The sequence below is a fragment of the Nerophis ophidion genome, linkage group LG14 (assembly GCF_033978795.1).
Source record: "Nerophis ophidion isolate RoL-2023_Sa linkage group LG14, RoL_Noph_v1.0, whole genome shotgun sequence".
Lineage (NCBI taxonomy): Eukaryota > Metazoa > Chordata > Actinopteri > Syngnathiformes > Syngnathidae > Nerophis > Nerophis ophidion.
Window position 1 is genome coordinate 9,325,377 of NC_084624.1, and position 17,360 is coordinate 9,342,736.

Here is a 17,360-nt window from a genome sequence, read left to right on the forward strand (position 1 = left end):
AAGGAGGTCGGAGAGATCTGTTGGCGCGAGGTTGTTTAGACATTTAAAAGTAAATAGAAGGAGTTTGAAATTGATTCGATAACGCACAGGGAGCCTCACATCTGCGGGTCTGTGTTAGCACTTTTAAGCATACTTCAAGGTTGTAAGAGATGGGAGACGTACACTAGCCCCGCCCCTTACGCCCACAGAAATAAACAATTCAAATGTGTTGACCTCCCCTCACCCAGATCTGCAGCTTTATCCTCTTGTCGTTCCTGTAGATGGTCTTCACCTTGAAGTCGATGCCGACCGTGCTGACGAACGCAGGCGTGAAGGAGTCGTCTGCATAGCGGAAGAGGAAGGACGTCTTCCCGACGCTGCTGTTGCCGATGATGAGGATTTTAAACATGTAGTCGAAGTTCTGGTCCGAGGACTCCTTTTGGCCATAGGTGGCATTTGCGGACGCCATCTAGCCAGGGAAAAAGATCACATAGTGATGGGTAACTAGGGAGTTGCTTGAGAAAACAGCACAGTCTTGTGTACAAAGGGTGGATCACTAAAAATGATAAACCAGGGACGTGCCCAAAGTTTTATTGGCAACAATTCAAATACAATCGACACGGATGTAAGACACGTCTTTCTTAATGAGATATCCAATTGCATCCAAATGGCTAATTGTTAACAATTGATGCAAGTTTGAGTTGAATTTGAGATGGGAGCTGATCTGCCACTGTGAGAGATGTTTAGAATAATCAGCGTCATCTTGTATTGCAACACACATCCAGTGCAGTGTAGGAGGACAAACATTGGACAAGGAGTGCACGCACACATGATTGACACACACATCAGTCCTGCAGGAATGTGCAACGTCGCAATCCACTAACCCCGGAAAATAATGCACGGCCTCGCAACTTTGTCCAATGCCCGCAACTCCCCCGCACATTTTGCCAAATTGTTGTCATTTTGTCCAAGTTCATCTTTTTACTGCCATCTAGTGTCTACTTTCAATACTTGCTTAATAAACTATACTGTAAATACTCTTGGCTGAGAGAGCCATGCAAGCCCAAAATTTTAAAATGTATTTCTGTGAGAGCCGTGTAATACTTTTAACACTGAATACAACTGTCAGGTTCAAACACTGATGACATCTATTAAACAGACAAGAAGCAAGGAATTAAACAGAGACTGAATTCAATTTAGCTCAATGAGGAGAAACTCGTAGACCTGTACCCTTCTCTTTCAGTTAAGTTAAAGGGGAACATTATCACCAGACCTATGTAAGCGTCAATATATACCTTGATGGTGCAGAAAAAAGACCATGTATTTTTTTAACCGATTTCCGAACTCTAAATGGGTGAATTTTGGCGAATTAAACGCCTTTCTGTTTATCGCGCTGGAAGCGATGACGTCCGAATGTGACGTCGCCGAGGTAACACACCCACCATTTTCATTTTCAACACATTACAAACACCGGGTCTCAGCTCTGTTATTTTCCGTTTTTTTTAGGGATGCACCGAAATGAAAATTTGTGGCCGAAGCCGAATAAAATTTAAACGCTTGGCCGAAGGCCAAATACCGAATACCGAATAATGAATGCAGTTTTTCACAATTTTTTTAATATTGCATCAATAGCCTAGAATAAATATTTAGACATGTTTTTCAAATAAAGTAATTTTTTATTGAATATTGACATTTTTTTAATATTCCAGTAGCCTTTGCTTTTCAAAAAAAGCACAAAGTTTTTCATTTATATTAGGCTTTCAAACAAAACTTGCATTCCAGAAAAAAATAAAGTGCATTAAAGTGGATAAACCCACAACAAATGAATTATTGTCCTTTTGGCAAAAGTCTGCTTAGCCACAGAAGATATGCTAATAATGTAAACAGAAGGCTCAAGTAAATCTCAATTAAGTGTGTGCTTGTAACCTCATACACTTATACAGGTAGCCTACACAACAGGCTAATAATGTAAACAAAGGCCCCACTAAATCTCAATAAGTGTGTGCTTGTAACCTCATACACTTATACAGGTAGCCTACACAACAGGCTAATAATGTAAACAAAGGCCCCACTAAATCTCAATAAGTGTGTGCTTGTAACCTCATACACTTATACAGGTAGCCTACACAACAGGCTAATAATGTAAACAGAGGCCCCACTAAATCTCAATAAGTGTGTGCTTGTAACCTCATACACTTATACAGGTACACAACATATCCCAACGTCACCGCATCACTGCACGTTGGTTGATTGCGTCACCGCGTCAAAAAATTGCGTCACACGCCACTATTCGGCCTTGTTTTTAACTCATTCCACCGAAGGCCGAATGTGGCTTTTTTTGCCATATTCGGCCGAATATATTCGGTTACCGATTAATCGGTGCATCCCTAGTTTTTTTGACTATTTTTTGGAACCTTGGAGACATCATGCCTCGACGGTGTGTTGTCGGAGGGTGTAACAACACTAACAGGGAGGGATTCAAGTTGCAACACTGGCCCGAAGATGCCAAAGTGTCTGCCGCCAGACCCCCATTGAATGTACCAGAGTGTCTCCACATTTTACCGGCGATGCTAAGACAGACATGGCACAGAGATGTATGGATAACCTGCAGATGCATTTGCAACGATAGTCAACGAATTCACAAAGGTGAGTTTTGTTGATTTTGACTGCCAGCTAATCGATGCTAACATGCTACGCTAATCGATGCTAACATGCTATTTACCGGCGGTGCTAAAGCAGACATGGAACAGAGATGTATGGATAACCTGCAGATGCATTTTCAACTATATTACGTTTCCTTCCACCCACATTTAATGCGAAACAAACACTTACCAATCGACGGATTTAAGTTGCTCCAGTGTCAAAAGATGCGAAAGTCCTGATCGTTTGGGCCGCACATTTTACCGGCGATGCTAACGCAGCTATTCGGCCATGCTATGGCTATGAATAGCGTCAATAGCTATTCGCTCAATAGCTTCAGTTTCTTCTTCAATACTTTCATACTCCAACCATCTGTTCAAATACATGCGTAATCTGTTGAATCGCTTAAGTCGCTGAAATCCGAGTTTGAATCCAAGCTAATGTCGCTATATCTTGCTGTGGTATTCCCATTGTTTGTTTACAATGGCAGCACTGTGTGACGTCACAGGGAAATGGACAGTGTCTTCGCAGAGAGCCGAAAATAAGGCACTTTAAAGCTTTATTTAGGGATATTCCGAGACTTTTAAAATTTTGAAAAAAACTTCAAAAAATACAACAAGCCACTGGGAACTGATTTTTATTGTTTTTAACCCTTTTGAAATTGTGATAATGTTCCCCTTTAAAGAAAAAGTACCAATGATTGTCACACACACACTAAGTGTGGTAAAATGTGACCTCTGCATTTGACCTATCCCCTTGATCCCCGCCTGGGAATTGAGGGGAGCAGCGGGCAGCAGCGGTGCAGCGCCCGGGAGTCATTTTGGTGATTTAACCCCCAATTCCAACCCTTGATGCTGAGTGCCAAGCAGGGAGGCAATGGGTCCCATTTTTTTATAGTCTTTGACCTACCGATCTCAGGGCGGACATTCTAACCACTAGGCCACTGAGTAGGCTTTTATTTGAACTTTCCCTGATTACCACAATTAAATGCGTGCATCTCCTATTCTTTTTAATAACATTGTTATTCTGAAGGTAACCAATAATAAATAAAATACTTTTGACCATTAATGCGACTTCTTGAACAGATGAATGGATTAAAATGCATGAGAATGTTTTATATTTTGAATGTTATTTTTAACAATGTGATCACCAGTGGAATTATTAATTACTTCACAGCACGCCCATATTCTTGTCATCAGGATGAACGCTATTGGATAGTCGCGAGAACGTTAGCGGCTCCAATTGTCTTCATTACTCTGTGAAACAGGTTTAAATAGCTCTGTGAGTGGTAAATAAATGGGTTGTTCTTGTATAGCGCTTTTCTACCTTCAAGGTACTCAAAGCGCTTTGACACCACTTCCACATTTACCCATTCACACACTGATGGAGGGAGCTGCCATGCAAGGCGCTAACCAGTACCCATCAGGAGCAAGGGTGAAGTGTCTTGCTCAGGACACAACGGACGTGACGAGGTTGGTACAAGGTGGGGGTTGAACCAGGGACCCTCGGGTTGCGCACGGCCACTCTACCAATGCGCCACGCCGTCCTCTGATGTATTTTAGCGGGCGGTTGGCGGGCGTGTACGGTTCTGGTAAAATGTTGGTTCGGGTGAACGGTGGGTGGATGACGACTTTGGTGATGCGGTTGCGGATGATATAACTGCCTATCCGCGCATCTCTACTAGCAACACAATAGAAAGATAAGGGATTTCCAAGAATTATCCTAGTGAATGTGTCTAAAAACATCTGAATCTGTCCCAATGCGATCGCCTTTTTTTTTTTTTTTTTTCTAGTCCTTTGCTATCAATATCATCATCCACGAATCTTTCATCCTCGCTCAAATTAATGGGGAAATTGTCGTTTTCTCGGCCCGAATAGCTCTTGCTGCAGGAGGCTCCCATTAGAAACAATGTGAGGAGGTGAGGAGCCCTCACACTTGTGACGTCATCGACTGCGACTTCCGGTACAGGCAAGGCTTTTTTATCAGCACCAAAAGTAGCAAACTTTATCATCGATGTTCTCTACTAAATCCTTTCAGCAAAAATATGGCAATATGGCGAAATGATCAAGTATGACACATAGAATGGACCTGCTATCCCCGTTTAAATAAGAAAATCTCATTTCAGTAGGCCTTTAATATGTTAAAAGGAGGTTGGTTGATTTTTTGGGGGGGATTACGGCAAAGGACGAGGACGGTCGTGGCACTTTCCGCAGTTAAATTGGAGCCCTTACTATTGGTATCGACCGACCTTTCTCATGGATGACCGTATCCGAATCGGCGGCATAAATCGAAACCTGATGGTAACATCTCTAATGACACTGGCTAATGCATCCTATCCCACCATCTTACTCCGACCATCTCTGAAGGATGTTTGCCTCATTGTGCAGCAGAAGAGCATCACTGGAGGCGAGAGGGAAGCATGTCTGTTTACACCAACACATTCTTGTTGCCATGACACCCCTGGTGCTTTCCACACTGCTCCTCTCTGATGGAGGACACGCTCATCAAATTAGGCTGCAAACGGCAGACCACCATGACATGCTTGGCTGGGAAGTCTGTCTTTACAAACACGTAATGAATGTGAAATGTGATACGGTGCGCTCACACAACACAAACAATATCACTTCGCTACACGAGGAGCACAACATGTGTGGAAAACTCTTGACTTCTACGCTGTGCTGCCATTGCAAACTACAATAAGATGAATATTGATCATTTGATTCATATTCCTTAGATTCAACTACATCGATCTGCGCTCGGCTAGTTTGCCTTTCAAAAGATCCAAAATCGTTTTTCAAAAGGGAATAGATACATTTTATCAATGCTAGAAAAAGGAAAACATGAGGTTTAAGGACGGCAGACTTTATATGAAGTTCAGCACTTTTAATGACGCGGACGTACAAGTTTAGTCTGAACTCAATAACTAAACTAGGGTTGTACGATATACCATTACTAGTATAGTACTGCAATACTCCATCTTCTTCTGCTTATCCGAGGTGGGGTCGCGGGGGCAGCAGCCTAAGCAGGGAAGCCCAAATTCTCCTCTCCCGAGCCACTTTGTCCAGCTCTTCACGGGGGATCCCGAGGCGTTCCGAGGCCAGCCGGGAGACATAGTCTTCCCAATGTGTCCTGGTTCTTCCCCGTGGCCTTCTACTAGTCGGACATGCCTTAAAACATCTCCCTAGGGAGGCGTCGGGGGCATCCTGACCAAATGCCAAAAACCCCCATATCTGGCTCCTCTCCATGTGGAGGAGCATTGGCTTTACTTTGAGTTCCTCCCGGATGGCAAAGCTTCTCACCCTATCTCTAAGGGAGAGGAAACTTATTTGGGCCGCTTGTACCCGTGATCTTGTCCTTTCGGTCATGACCCAAAGCTCATGACCATAGGTGAGGATGGGAACGTAGATCGACCGATAAATTAAGAGCTTCGCCTTCTGGCTCAGCTCCTTCTTCACCACAACGGATCGATACAGCGTCCGCATTACTGAAGACGCCGCACCGATCCGCCTGTCGATCTCACCATCCACTCTTCCCTCACTCGTGAACAAGACTCCGAGGTACTTGAACTCCTCCACTTGGGGCAGGGTCTCGTCCCCAACCCGGAGATGGCACTCCACCCTTTTCCGGGCGAGAACCATGGACTCGGACTTGGAGGTGCTGATTCTCATTCCGGTCGCTTCACACTCCGCTGCGAACCGATCCAGTGAGAGCTGAAGATCCTGGTCAGATGAAGCCATCAGGACCACAACATCTGCAAAAAGCAGAGACCTAATCCTGCAGCCACCAAACCGGATCCCCTCAACGCCTTGACTGCGCCTAGAAATTCTGTCCATAAAAGTTATGAACAGAATGGGTGACAAAGGACAGCCTTGGCGGAGTCCAACCCTCACTGGAAACGTGTCCGACTTACCGCCGGCAATGCGGACCAAGCTCTGGCTCTGATCATACAGGGAGCGGACCGCCACAATCAGACATTCTGATACCCCATACTCTCAGAGAACTCCCCACAGGACTTCCCGAGGGACACGGTCCAATGCCTTCTCTAAGTCCACAAAGCACATGTAGACTGGTTGGGCAAACTCCCATGCGCCCTCAAGAACCCTGCCGAGAGTATAGACCTGGTCCACAGTTCCACGACCAGGACGAAAACCACACTGTTCTTTCATGAATCCGAGGTCCGACTATCCGGCGTAGCCTCCTCTCCAGTACACCTGAATAGACCTTACCGGGAAGTCTAAGTTCATTAGTACCGCAAAACTAATTAATCATATTCGGTACTATACCGCCTCTAAAAAGAACCCCCTGTCCACCCCCCCTTTTTTTCGGCAGGCATGACTGCACGTCATGACATTGCTGTTTTACAAGCTGATGAGCATGTTCGGCAGTGCACAATCACAGAATACTTACAAGCATACACAGTGTGTAGACAGAAAAGGGAGATTGGACGCATTTTGGCGACAAACACAACGCATCCACTGGGAAGAGTCAGGTAAAGCCCAGACTAGGGTTGTACGCGATACCGCTATTAGTAATGTATCGTGATACTAATGAATCATATTCGGTACTATACCGGCTCTAAAAAGTACTGGTCCACCTTCACAATGCTGGTCATTGCTCGTTTACGAGCAGAGGAGCATGTTCGGCAGCACATAATCACAGAGTACTTAGAAGCAGACACAGTGTGTGGACAGAAAAGGGAGAAAGGACGCATTTTGGCTTAAAAACTGACGATAAAGGTGATGTTATGACACTGAAACAAGACATGGCTAACTAGCTAGCGGCTAACATCCTTCTGCAGTCGGCAGTGTTTTAGCTACTTCTAAATGACTAATCCTTGTCTCCTTGGCGACAAAGAAAGTATGTTTCTTAGAAGTATCATTGCAGGACGAGGAATGGCTAGACATGCTTCACTACACACGTCAAAATGTAAACAAACGGCAAGTACAGGAGCGTAGCAAGTCGATACTACTATGATTACATCGATATTTTTTGGCATCACAACATCTTTTGTTTTTAAAAAAAATGTATATTATGTTTATAAACTCAGGAAATACGTCCCTGGACACGAGGACTTTGAATATGACCAATGTATGTTACCGTCACTACTTGGTATCGGATCGATACCTAAATGTGTGGTATCATCCAAAACTAACGTAAAGTATCAAAGAAAAGAAGAATAAGTGATTATTACATTTTAACAGAAGTGTTTATAGAACATGTTGAAACAAAAATAAGCATATATTAACAGTAAATGGACAAGTAGATTCACAATTATTTTTTACAGTTTGTCCTTTATAATGTTGACAAAATAATAGGTGTATAAATGACACAATATGTTACTGCATATGTCAGCAGACTAATTAGGATCCTTTGCTTGTTTACCTACTACTAAAAGACATGTTGTTTAGTATGTTCACTATTTTATTTAGGGACGAAATTGCAATAATAAACATATGTTTCATGTACCCTAAGATTCTTTGTTAAATTAAAGCTAATAATGCAATATTTTGTGGTCCCCTTTATTTAGAAAAGTATTGCATTACATTTAGGTTCAGGTCCCAGAATATTGGTATCGGGACAACACTATCCTGGATACATGAGGACTTTGAATATGACCAATGTATGATACTGTAATTACTTGGTATCATCGGATCGGCACCTAAATGTGTGGTATCATCCAAAACTAAAGTATCAAAGAAGAGAAGAATAAGTGATTATTACATTTTGACAAAAGTGTAGATAGAACATGTTGAAACAAAAAATAAGTAGATATTAACAGTAAATGGACAAGTATATACACAATTATTTTTTACAGTTTGTCCTTTATAATGATAAAATAATAGGTGTATAAATGACACAATATGTTACTGCATATGTCAGCAGACTAATTAGGAGTCTTTGTTTGTTTACTTACTACTAAAAGACAAGTTGTCTAGTATGTTCACTATTTTATTTAAGTACAAACTTGCAATAATAAACATATGTTTCATGCACACTAAGACTTTTTTGTTAAAATAAAGCCAATAATCCCTTTTTTGTGGTCTTTTAATTAGAAAAGTGCCGAAAAGTATCAAAATAATTGTGGTACCGGTCCCAAAATATTGGTATCGGGACAACACTACCCTGGACACATGAGGACTTTGAATATGACCAATGTATGATACTGTAACTACTTGGTATCTTCGGATCGACACCTAAATGTGTGGTATCATCCAAAACTAATGTAAAGTATCAAAGAAGAGAAGAATAAGTGATTATTACATTTTAACAGAAGTGTAGATAGAACATGTTGAAAGAGAAAGTAAGCCGATTTTAAGAGTAAATGAACAATTAATAATTATTTTTTTTACAGCTTGTCCTTAATAATTTAGACAAAATAATAGGTGTATAAATGACACAATATGTTACTGCATATGTCAGCAGACTAATTAGGAGTCTTTGTTTGTTTACTTACTACTAAAAGACAAGTTGTCCAGTATGTTCACTATTTTATTTAAGGACTGACTTGCAATAATAAACATATGTTTCATGTACACTAAGACTTTTTTGTTAAAATAAAGCCGATAATGCACATTTTTGTGGTCCCTTTATTTAGAAAAGTGCCAAAAGTATCAAATATACATTTAGGTTCTGGTCCCAAAATATTGGTATCGGGACAACACTACCCTGGACACATGAGGACTTTAAATATGACCAATGTATGATACGGTCACTACTTGGTATCGGATCGATACCTAAATGTGTGGTATCATCCAAAACTAATGTAAAGTATCAAAGAAGAGAAGAATAAGTGATTATTACATTTGAACAGAAGTGTAGATAGAACATGTTGAAACAGAAAGTAAACAGATATTAAAGGTAAATGAACAAGTAGATTAATAATCAATTTTTACAGTTTGTCCCTCATAATAGGTAGATAAATGACACAATATGTTACTGCATATGTCAGCCAACAAATTAGGAGTCTTTGTTTGTTTACTTACTACTAAAAGAAAAGTTGTCTAGTATGTGCACTATTTTATTTAAGGACTAGATTCATCCAAAACTAATCAAAGAAGAGAAGAATAAGTGATTATTACATTTTAACAGAAGTGTAGATAGAACATGTTAAAACAGAAAGTAAGTATATATTAACAGTAAATGAACAAGTAGATTAATAATAATTTTTTACAGTTTGTCCCTCATAATGTGTACAAAAGAATAGGTGTATAAATTACACAATATGTTACTGCATATGTCAGCAGACTAATTAGGAGTCTTTGTTTACTTACTACTAAAAGACAAGTTGTCTAGTATGTTCACTATTTTATTTAAGGACAAACTTACAATAATAAACATATGTTTCATGTACACTAAGATTTGTTTAGTTAAAATAAAGCCAATAATGCCTTTTTTGTGGTCCCTTTATTTTGAAAAGTGCCAAAAGTATCAAATATACATTTAGGTTCTGGTCCCAAAATATTGGTATCGGGACAACACTACCCTGGACACATGAGGACTTTGAATATGATCAATGTATGATACTGTCACTACTGGGTATTGGATCGATACCTAAATGTGTGGTATCATCCAAAACTAATGTAAAGTATCAAAGAAGAGAAGAATAAGTGATTATTACATTTTAACAGAAGTGTAGATAGAACATGTTGAAAGAGAAGGTAAACAGATATTAACAGTAAATGAACAATCAATAATAATTTTTTACAGCTTGTCCTTAATAATTTAGACAAAATAATAGGTGTATAAATGACACAATATGTTACTGCATATGTCAGCAGACTAATTAGGAGTCTTTGTTTGTTTACTTACTACTAAAAGACAAGTTGTCTAGTATGTTCACTATTTTATTCAAGGACTAAATTGCAATAATAAACATATGTTTAATGTATACTAAGATTTTTTGTTAAAATAAAGCGAATAATTCCATTTTTTGTGGTGCCCTTTATTTAGAAAAGTGCCGAAAAGTATCAAAATGATTTTGGTACCGGTCCCAAAATATTGGTATCGGGACAACACTACCCTGGACACATGAGGACTGAATATGACCAATGTATGATACGGTCACTACTTGGTATCGGATCGATACCTAAATGTGTGGTATCATCCAAAACTAATGTAAAGTATCAAAGAAGAGAAGAATAAGTGATTATTACATTTTAACAGAAGTGTAGATAGAACATGTTGAAACAGAAGGTAAACAGATATTAACAGTAAATGAACAAGTAGATTAATAACATTTTTTTACATTATGTCCCTCATAATTTAGACAAAAGAATAGGTGTATAAATGACACAATATGTTACTGCATATGTCAGCAGACTAATTAGGAGTCTTTGTTTGTTTACTTACTACTAAAAGACAAGTTGTGTAGTATGTTCACTATTTTATTTAAGGACTAAATTGCAATAATAAACATATGTTTCATGTACACTGAGATTGGTTGTTAAATTAAAGCTAATAATGCAATATTTTGTGGTCCCCTTTATTTAGAAAAGTATTGCATTACATTTAAGTTCTGGTCCCAGAATATTGGTATCGGGACAACACTACCCTGGACACATGAGGACTTTGAATATGACCAATGTATGATACTGTAACTACTTGGTATCATCGGATCGACACCTAAATGTGTGGTATCATCCAAAACTAATCAAAGAAGAGAAGAATAAATGATTATTACATTTTAACAGAAGTGTAGATAGAACATGTTAAAACAGAGAGTAAGCAGATACTAACAGCAAATGAACAAGTAGATTAATAATCATTTTTTACAGTTTGTCCCTCATAATTTGGACAAAAGAATAGGTGTATAAATGACACAATATGTTACTGCATACGTCAGCAGACTAATTAGGAGTCTTGTTTACTTACTACTAAAAGACAAGTTGTCTAGTATGTTCACTATTTTATTTAAGGACAAACTTGCAATAATAAACATATGTTTCATGTACACTAAGATTTTTTTGTTAAAATAAAGCCAATTATGCACATTTCTGTGGTCTTTTTATTTAGAAAAGTGCCGAAAAGTATCAAAATAATTGTGGTACCGGTCCCAAAATATTGGTATCGGGACAACACTACCCTGGACACATGAGGACTTTAAATATGACCAATGTATGATACGGTCACTACTTGGTATCGGATCGATACCTAAATGTGTGGTATCATCCAAAACTAATGTAAAGTATCAAAGAAGAGAAGAATAAGTGATTATTACATTTTAACAGAAGTGTAGATAGAACATGTTGAAACAGAAAGTAAACAGATATTAACAGTAAATGAACAAGTAGATTAATAATCAATTTTTACAGTTTGTCCCTCATAATAGGTGTATAAATGACACAATATGTTACTGCATATGTCAGCAGACTAATTAGGAGTCTTTGTTTGTTTACTTACTACTAAAAGACAAGTTGTCTAGTATGTTCACTATTTTATTTAAGGACTAAATTGCAATAATAAACATATGTTTCATGTACTTTGTTAAAATAAAGCCAATAATGCAATATTTTGTGGTCCCCTTTATTTAGAAAAGTATTGCATTACATTTAGGTTCTGATCCTAGAATATTGGTATCGGGACAACACTACCCTGGACACATGAGGACTTTGAATATGACCAATGTATGATACTGTAACTACTTGGTATCCTAGGATCGACACCTAAATGTGTGGTATCATCCAAATCTAATGTAAAGTATCAAAGAAGAGAAGAATAAGTGATTATTACATTTTAACAGAAGTGTAGATAGAACATGTTGAAACAAAAAATAAGTAGATATTAACAGTAAATGGACAAGTAGATACACAATAATTTTTCACAGTTTGTCCTTTATAATGATATAATAATAGGTATATAAATGACACAATGTTACTGCATATGTCAGCAGACTAATTAGGAGTCTGTTTGTTTACTTACTACTAAAAGACAATCAATCAATCAATCAATCAATGTTTACTTATATAGCCCTAAATCACTAGTGTCTCAAAGGGCTGCACAAACCACTACGACATCCTCGGTAGTTGTCTAGTATGTTCACTATTTTATTTAAGGACTAAATTGCAATAATAAACATATGTTTCATGTACTTTGTTAAAATAAAGCCAATAATGCAATATTTTGTGGTCCCCTTTATTTAGAAAAGTATTGCATTACATTTAGGTTCTGGTCCTAGAATATTGGTATCGGGACAACACTAACCTGGACACATGAGGACTTTGAATATGACCAATGTATGATACTGTCACTACTTGGTATCGGATCGATACCTAAATGTGTGGTATCATCCAAAACTAATGTAAAGTATCAAAGAAGAGAAGAATAAGTGATTATTACATTTTAACAGAAGTGTAGATAGAACATGTTGAAACAGAAAGTAAACAGATATTAACAGTAAATGAACAAGTAGATTAATAATCAATTTTTACAGTTTGTCCCTCATAATAGGTGTATAAATGACACAATATGTTACTGCATATGTCAGCAGACTAATTAGGAGTCTTTGTTTGTTTACTTACTACTAAAAGACAAGTTGTCTAGTATGTTCACTATTTTATTTAAGGACTAAATTGCAATAATAAACATATGTTTCATGTACTTTGTTAAAATAAAGCCAATAATGCAATATTTTGTGGTCCCCTTTATTTAGAAAATGATTGCATTACATTTAGGTTCTGGTCCCAGAATATTGGTATCGGGACAACACTACCCTGGACACATGAGGACTTTGAATATGACCAATGTATGATACGGTCACTACTTGATATTGGATTGATACCTAAATGTGTGGTGTCATCCAAAACTAATGTAAAGTATCAAAGAAGAAAAGAATAAGTGATTATTACATTTTGACAAAAGTGCAGATAGAACATGTTGAAACAAAAAATAAGTAGATATTAACAGTAAATGGACAAGTAGATACACAATTATTTTTTGCAGTTTGTCCTTTATAATGATAAAATAATAGGTGTATAAATGACACAATATGTTAGTGCATATGTCAGCAGACTAATTAGGAGTCTTTGTTTGTTTACTTACTACTAAAAGACAAGTTGTCTAGTATGTTCACTATTTTATTTAAGGACTAAATTGCAATAATAAACATATGTTTAATTAGGGCTGAGCGTCAGATACGTATACGCCCTCGCCCAGCAGAGAGGTAGCGGCGTGGCTAACCTTAGCTGTGATGCTAGCGGCTTGTTGCGAGAGAAAGAAGGTGCGAATCTGGTGACAAATGAAGGGAGAATTAATTCCCAAGAAAAACAGCAGGCGGTGGTTTGGCTTCAAGCGGGAATATGTCGAACAGACAACCGTAATTTGTCAAGTGGGGTTACCAAAAGTAGCATTACTGCTAATATGTAGCATCATTTGAAAAGTCACCTGCTAATAACTTTAATAAACACAGTTTTGGTAAATTGACTTAGTTGTGATTTCCTTCTTTTTCTTAGTTTATTTCGAACATGACATACCTACAACATTACACATCAGGCAATTTCATCATTTCACAATACACATCACATCATGTTTGAAAAGGAGTAGGAAGAAGCAAAGCTTACTTATTCCTACCCTTTTTCCACGTCAGAGCGCCAACAAATAAATACATTCATTCACTGACCTTCTTTACAGCAAAATATCAAAATAGCAAAATGACATCTGTGAATGAGTAACACAACAGTTTTGTAATATGTACTTAATTAATTCAGTCATTTATTAACAAACTGAGATGAAGAATATCTTATTTTCAATAAGGTTGAAAGTGTTTCTTATAATTCTTCTTTGTCCGTTGTAAGCACTATTAATTTGACCATCCTATTAAAGTGGATCATATCAGTAGAATGTTTTACTTCTTTACTTAATCCATTCCATCATTCAATTCCACATACTGATATGCTAAAAGTTTTAAGTGTTGTACGTGCATACAAATGTTTTAAGTTAGATTTTCCTCTAAGGTTATAGTTCTCTTTCGTTGAGAAGAATTGTTGTACATTCTTTGGTAACAGGTTATAATTTGCTTTGTACATCAATTTAGCTGTTTGCAATTTTACCAAATCACCGAACTTTTAATATTTTTGACTCAATGAATAAAGGGTTTGTATGTTCTCTATATCCAACATTATGTATTATTTTAATTGATTTTTTATGTAACACAGTTAACGACTGTAGTGCACATTTGTAGTTGTTTCCCCATATTTCTGCACAATAACTCAGATACGGTAACACTTCCTGCGATGAGGTGGCGACTTGTCCAGAGTGTACCCCGCCTTCCGCCCGATTGTAGCTACCCCAAAAGGGAATAAGCGGTAGAAAATGGATGGATGGATGGTAACACTTCTCTGCATGAAAGTTTAAAGGGGCGGCATAGCTCGGTTGGTAGAGTGGCTGTGCCAGCAACTTGAGGGTTGCAGGTTCAATTCCCGCTTCCGCCATCCTAGTCACTTCCGTTGTGTCCTTGGGCAAGACACTTTACCCGCCTGCTCCCGATGCCACCCACACTGGTTGAAATGTAACTTAGATATTGGGCTTCACTATGTAAAGCGCTATGACTCACTTAGAGAAAAGTGCTATATAAATGTAATTCACTTCACTTCACACAAAAGGTAGCATATATTAGTGCAGTATGAAGAAGAATGTTTTAATGTAGACACATAGAATCATCATACTGCTGTGATTATATGTATCCAGTGTTCATTCAAGGCTAAGGCAAAATACTGAGAATATCGTAAAAATATCGAGGTATTAAATAAGGCAATATCGCCCAGCCCTATGTTTAATGTACACTAAGATTTGTTTGTTGAAATAAAGCCAATAACGCCAATTTTTGTGGTGTCCTTTATCTGGAAAAGTATCGAAATACATTTAGGTTCTGGTACGGGAATATTGGTACGAGGACAACACTAATCCTTAAAGTGAACCAAAGCATTATTTCTCGTGTTGAATATCAAGATATGCTCTTGTAAAATGCCAGAGTTATTGAGATCCTGACAATAATGAGAGTAGTCCGGCTCAGAAGCGGCAGCTTAGCGGGCTAAGCAGCAGATCAACTGGGCGCAGACAAGCCGGGCTGGGCGAGCCACACATGGGCCACCATATGGTCGACAAGACCCCCCTAAGTCCCCCATTTTCACCGGCCAGCATAGCAAACGTGTTCATTTACACGGCAGGAACACAACAACTAAACCACGCAGTCAATAAAGAGGATTTTGTAGCAAATAATCCGCCGCATCGTCGCTATTTATCAGTTAGCAACCAAGCATCCAAGCTATGTCAAATGAAGGTTACTCTTCCTTATTTACGGCGACGTTTTCGCTCCGAACTGAGGAACTTTTAAATCGGCGTTAAATGGAGGGAAAAAGGCCAGGCGGTGAGGCGTGAGAGTGTGGTTTGTTGTTGTTGTTTTTACCGTGAAATGATGCTGTTCTCCTAGCCTTCGCTGCAGCAGTTAGCTCGGAGCCCAGCTTTGCACCTGCAGTGGGGCGGGCGCTTCCTTGATTGACAGACCCACTCGGAGCGGTGATTGGTCCAGACAAAAAAATGGGAAAGAATGATTGACACCAACATCGACGAATCACAGAGAAGAAATTGCTTAAGTCTCCTCCCTTGTTGTGACGTGATGCGTTTGGAGCACACTTTAAAAACATAAAACTTAACAAACCCCCTGGCGCTGTTTTGTACTGTTTTTATACTGTTGTTTATCTTATTTTGATTATTGTTTCTCAACTGTTTGTAAATGTTGAAATTTATAAATAAACTTAAAAAAAAAACTAACAGAGAACAACAATATTCATGACAAATGTGTGCTTTGTTTTAAAGATGTGATATTTGGTTTTACACTGTATTAAAACAAACTTGAAAAGGAATTTTACCTTTGCAACCTCATTATTTTATTGGTTAAGTTTTATATTCATATGTGTAAGTTTCTCAATACCCGACCTGTCTTTTGTGCCTTTGAAAAAGATTTAGAACTCTACATTAAAACACGCTACCTTTAACAACAAAAAAGCTGTGAAAACGATGATGCTGTGTTCCAAATTTAAATTATTTACTGAAATTGAGTGAGCCTATGGCACACACACACATATATATATATATATATATATATATATATATATATATATATATATATATGTGTGTGCTTATTCCCTTTCGGGGTCGCGGGGGGCACTGGCGCCTATCTCAGCTACAATCGGGCATATATATATATATATATATATATATATATATATATATATATATATATGTATATATATATATATATATATATACCCCGCAACGAAGTGCAGACTTGTCCAGGGTGTACTCCGCCTTCCGCCTGATTGTAGCTGAGATAGGCATCAGCGCCCCCCGCGACCCCAAAGAGAATAAGCGGTGGATGGATGGATGGATATATACAGTATATATATATATATATATATATATATATATATATATATATATATATATATATATATATATATATATATGATATATATGTATATATATATATATATATATACATATATATATTTTATATATATATATATATATATATATACATATATATATTTTATATATATATATATATATATATATTTATATATATATATATATATATATATATATATATATTTATATATATATATATATATATATATATATGTATGTATATATATATATATATATATGTATATATTTATATATATATATATTTGTATTCTATTTTAGTTACCTTGAATTTACAACCCCTGACGCTGTTTTATTTTGTA

General features: G+C 37.6%; 1 protein-coding gene across 1 annotated transcript in view; it reads right to left on the minus strand.

The window, feature by feature from the left end:
• Nucleotides 1-16,680, minus strand: part of LOC133568086 (ras-related protein Rab-3A-like) — a 44,939-nt gene extending 28,259 nt beyond the window's left edge. The window contains exons 1-2 of the mRNA XM_061919797.1: nt 16,019-16,680; nt 224-448 (exon numbers count right to left, since the gene is read on the minus strand). Of these exons, the coding sequence (XP_061775781.1) occupies nt 224-448 (225 nt within the window). The 5' untranslated portion in view covers nt 16,019-16,680. The remainder of the gene's footprint in view (nt 1-223; nt 449-16,018) is intronic.
• Nucleotides 16,681-17,360: the final 680 nt, after the last annotated feature.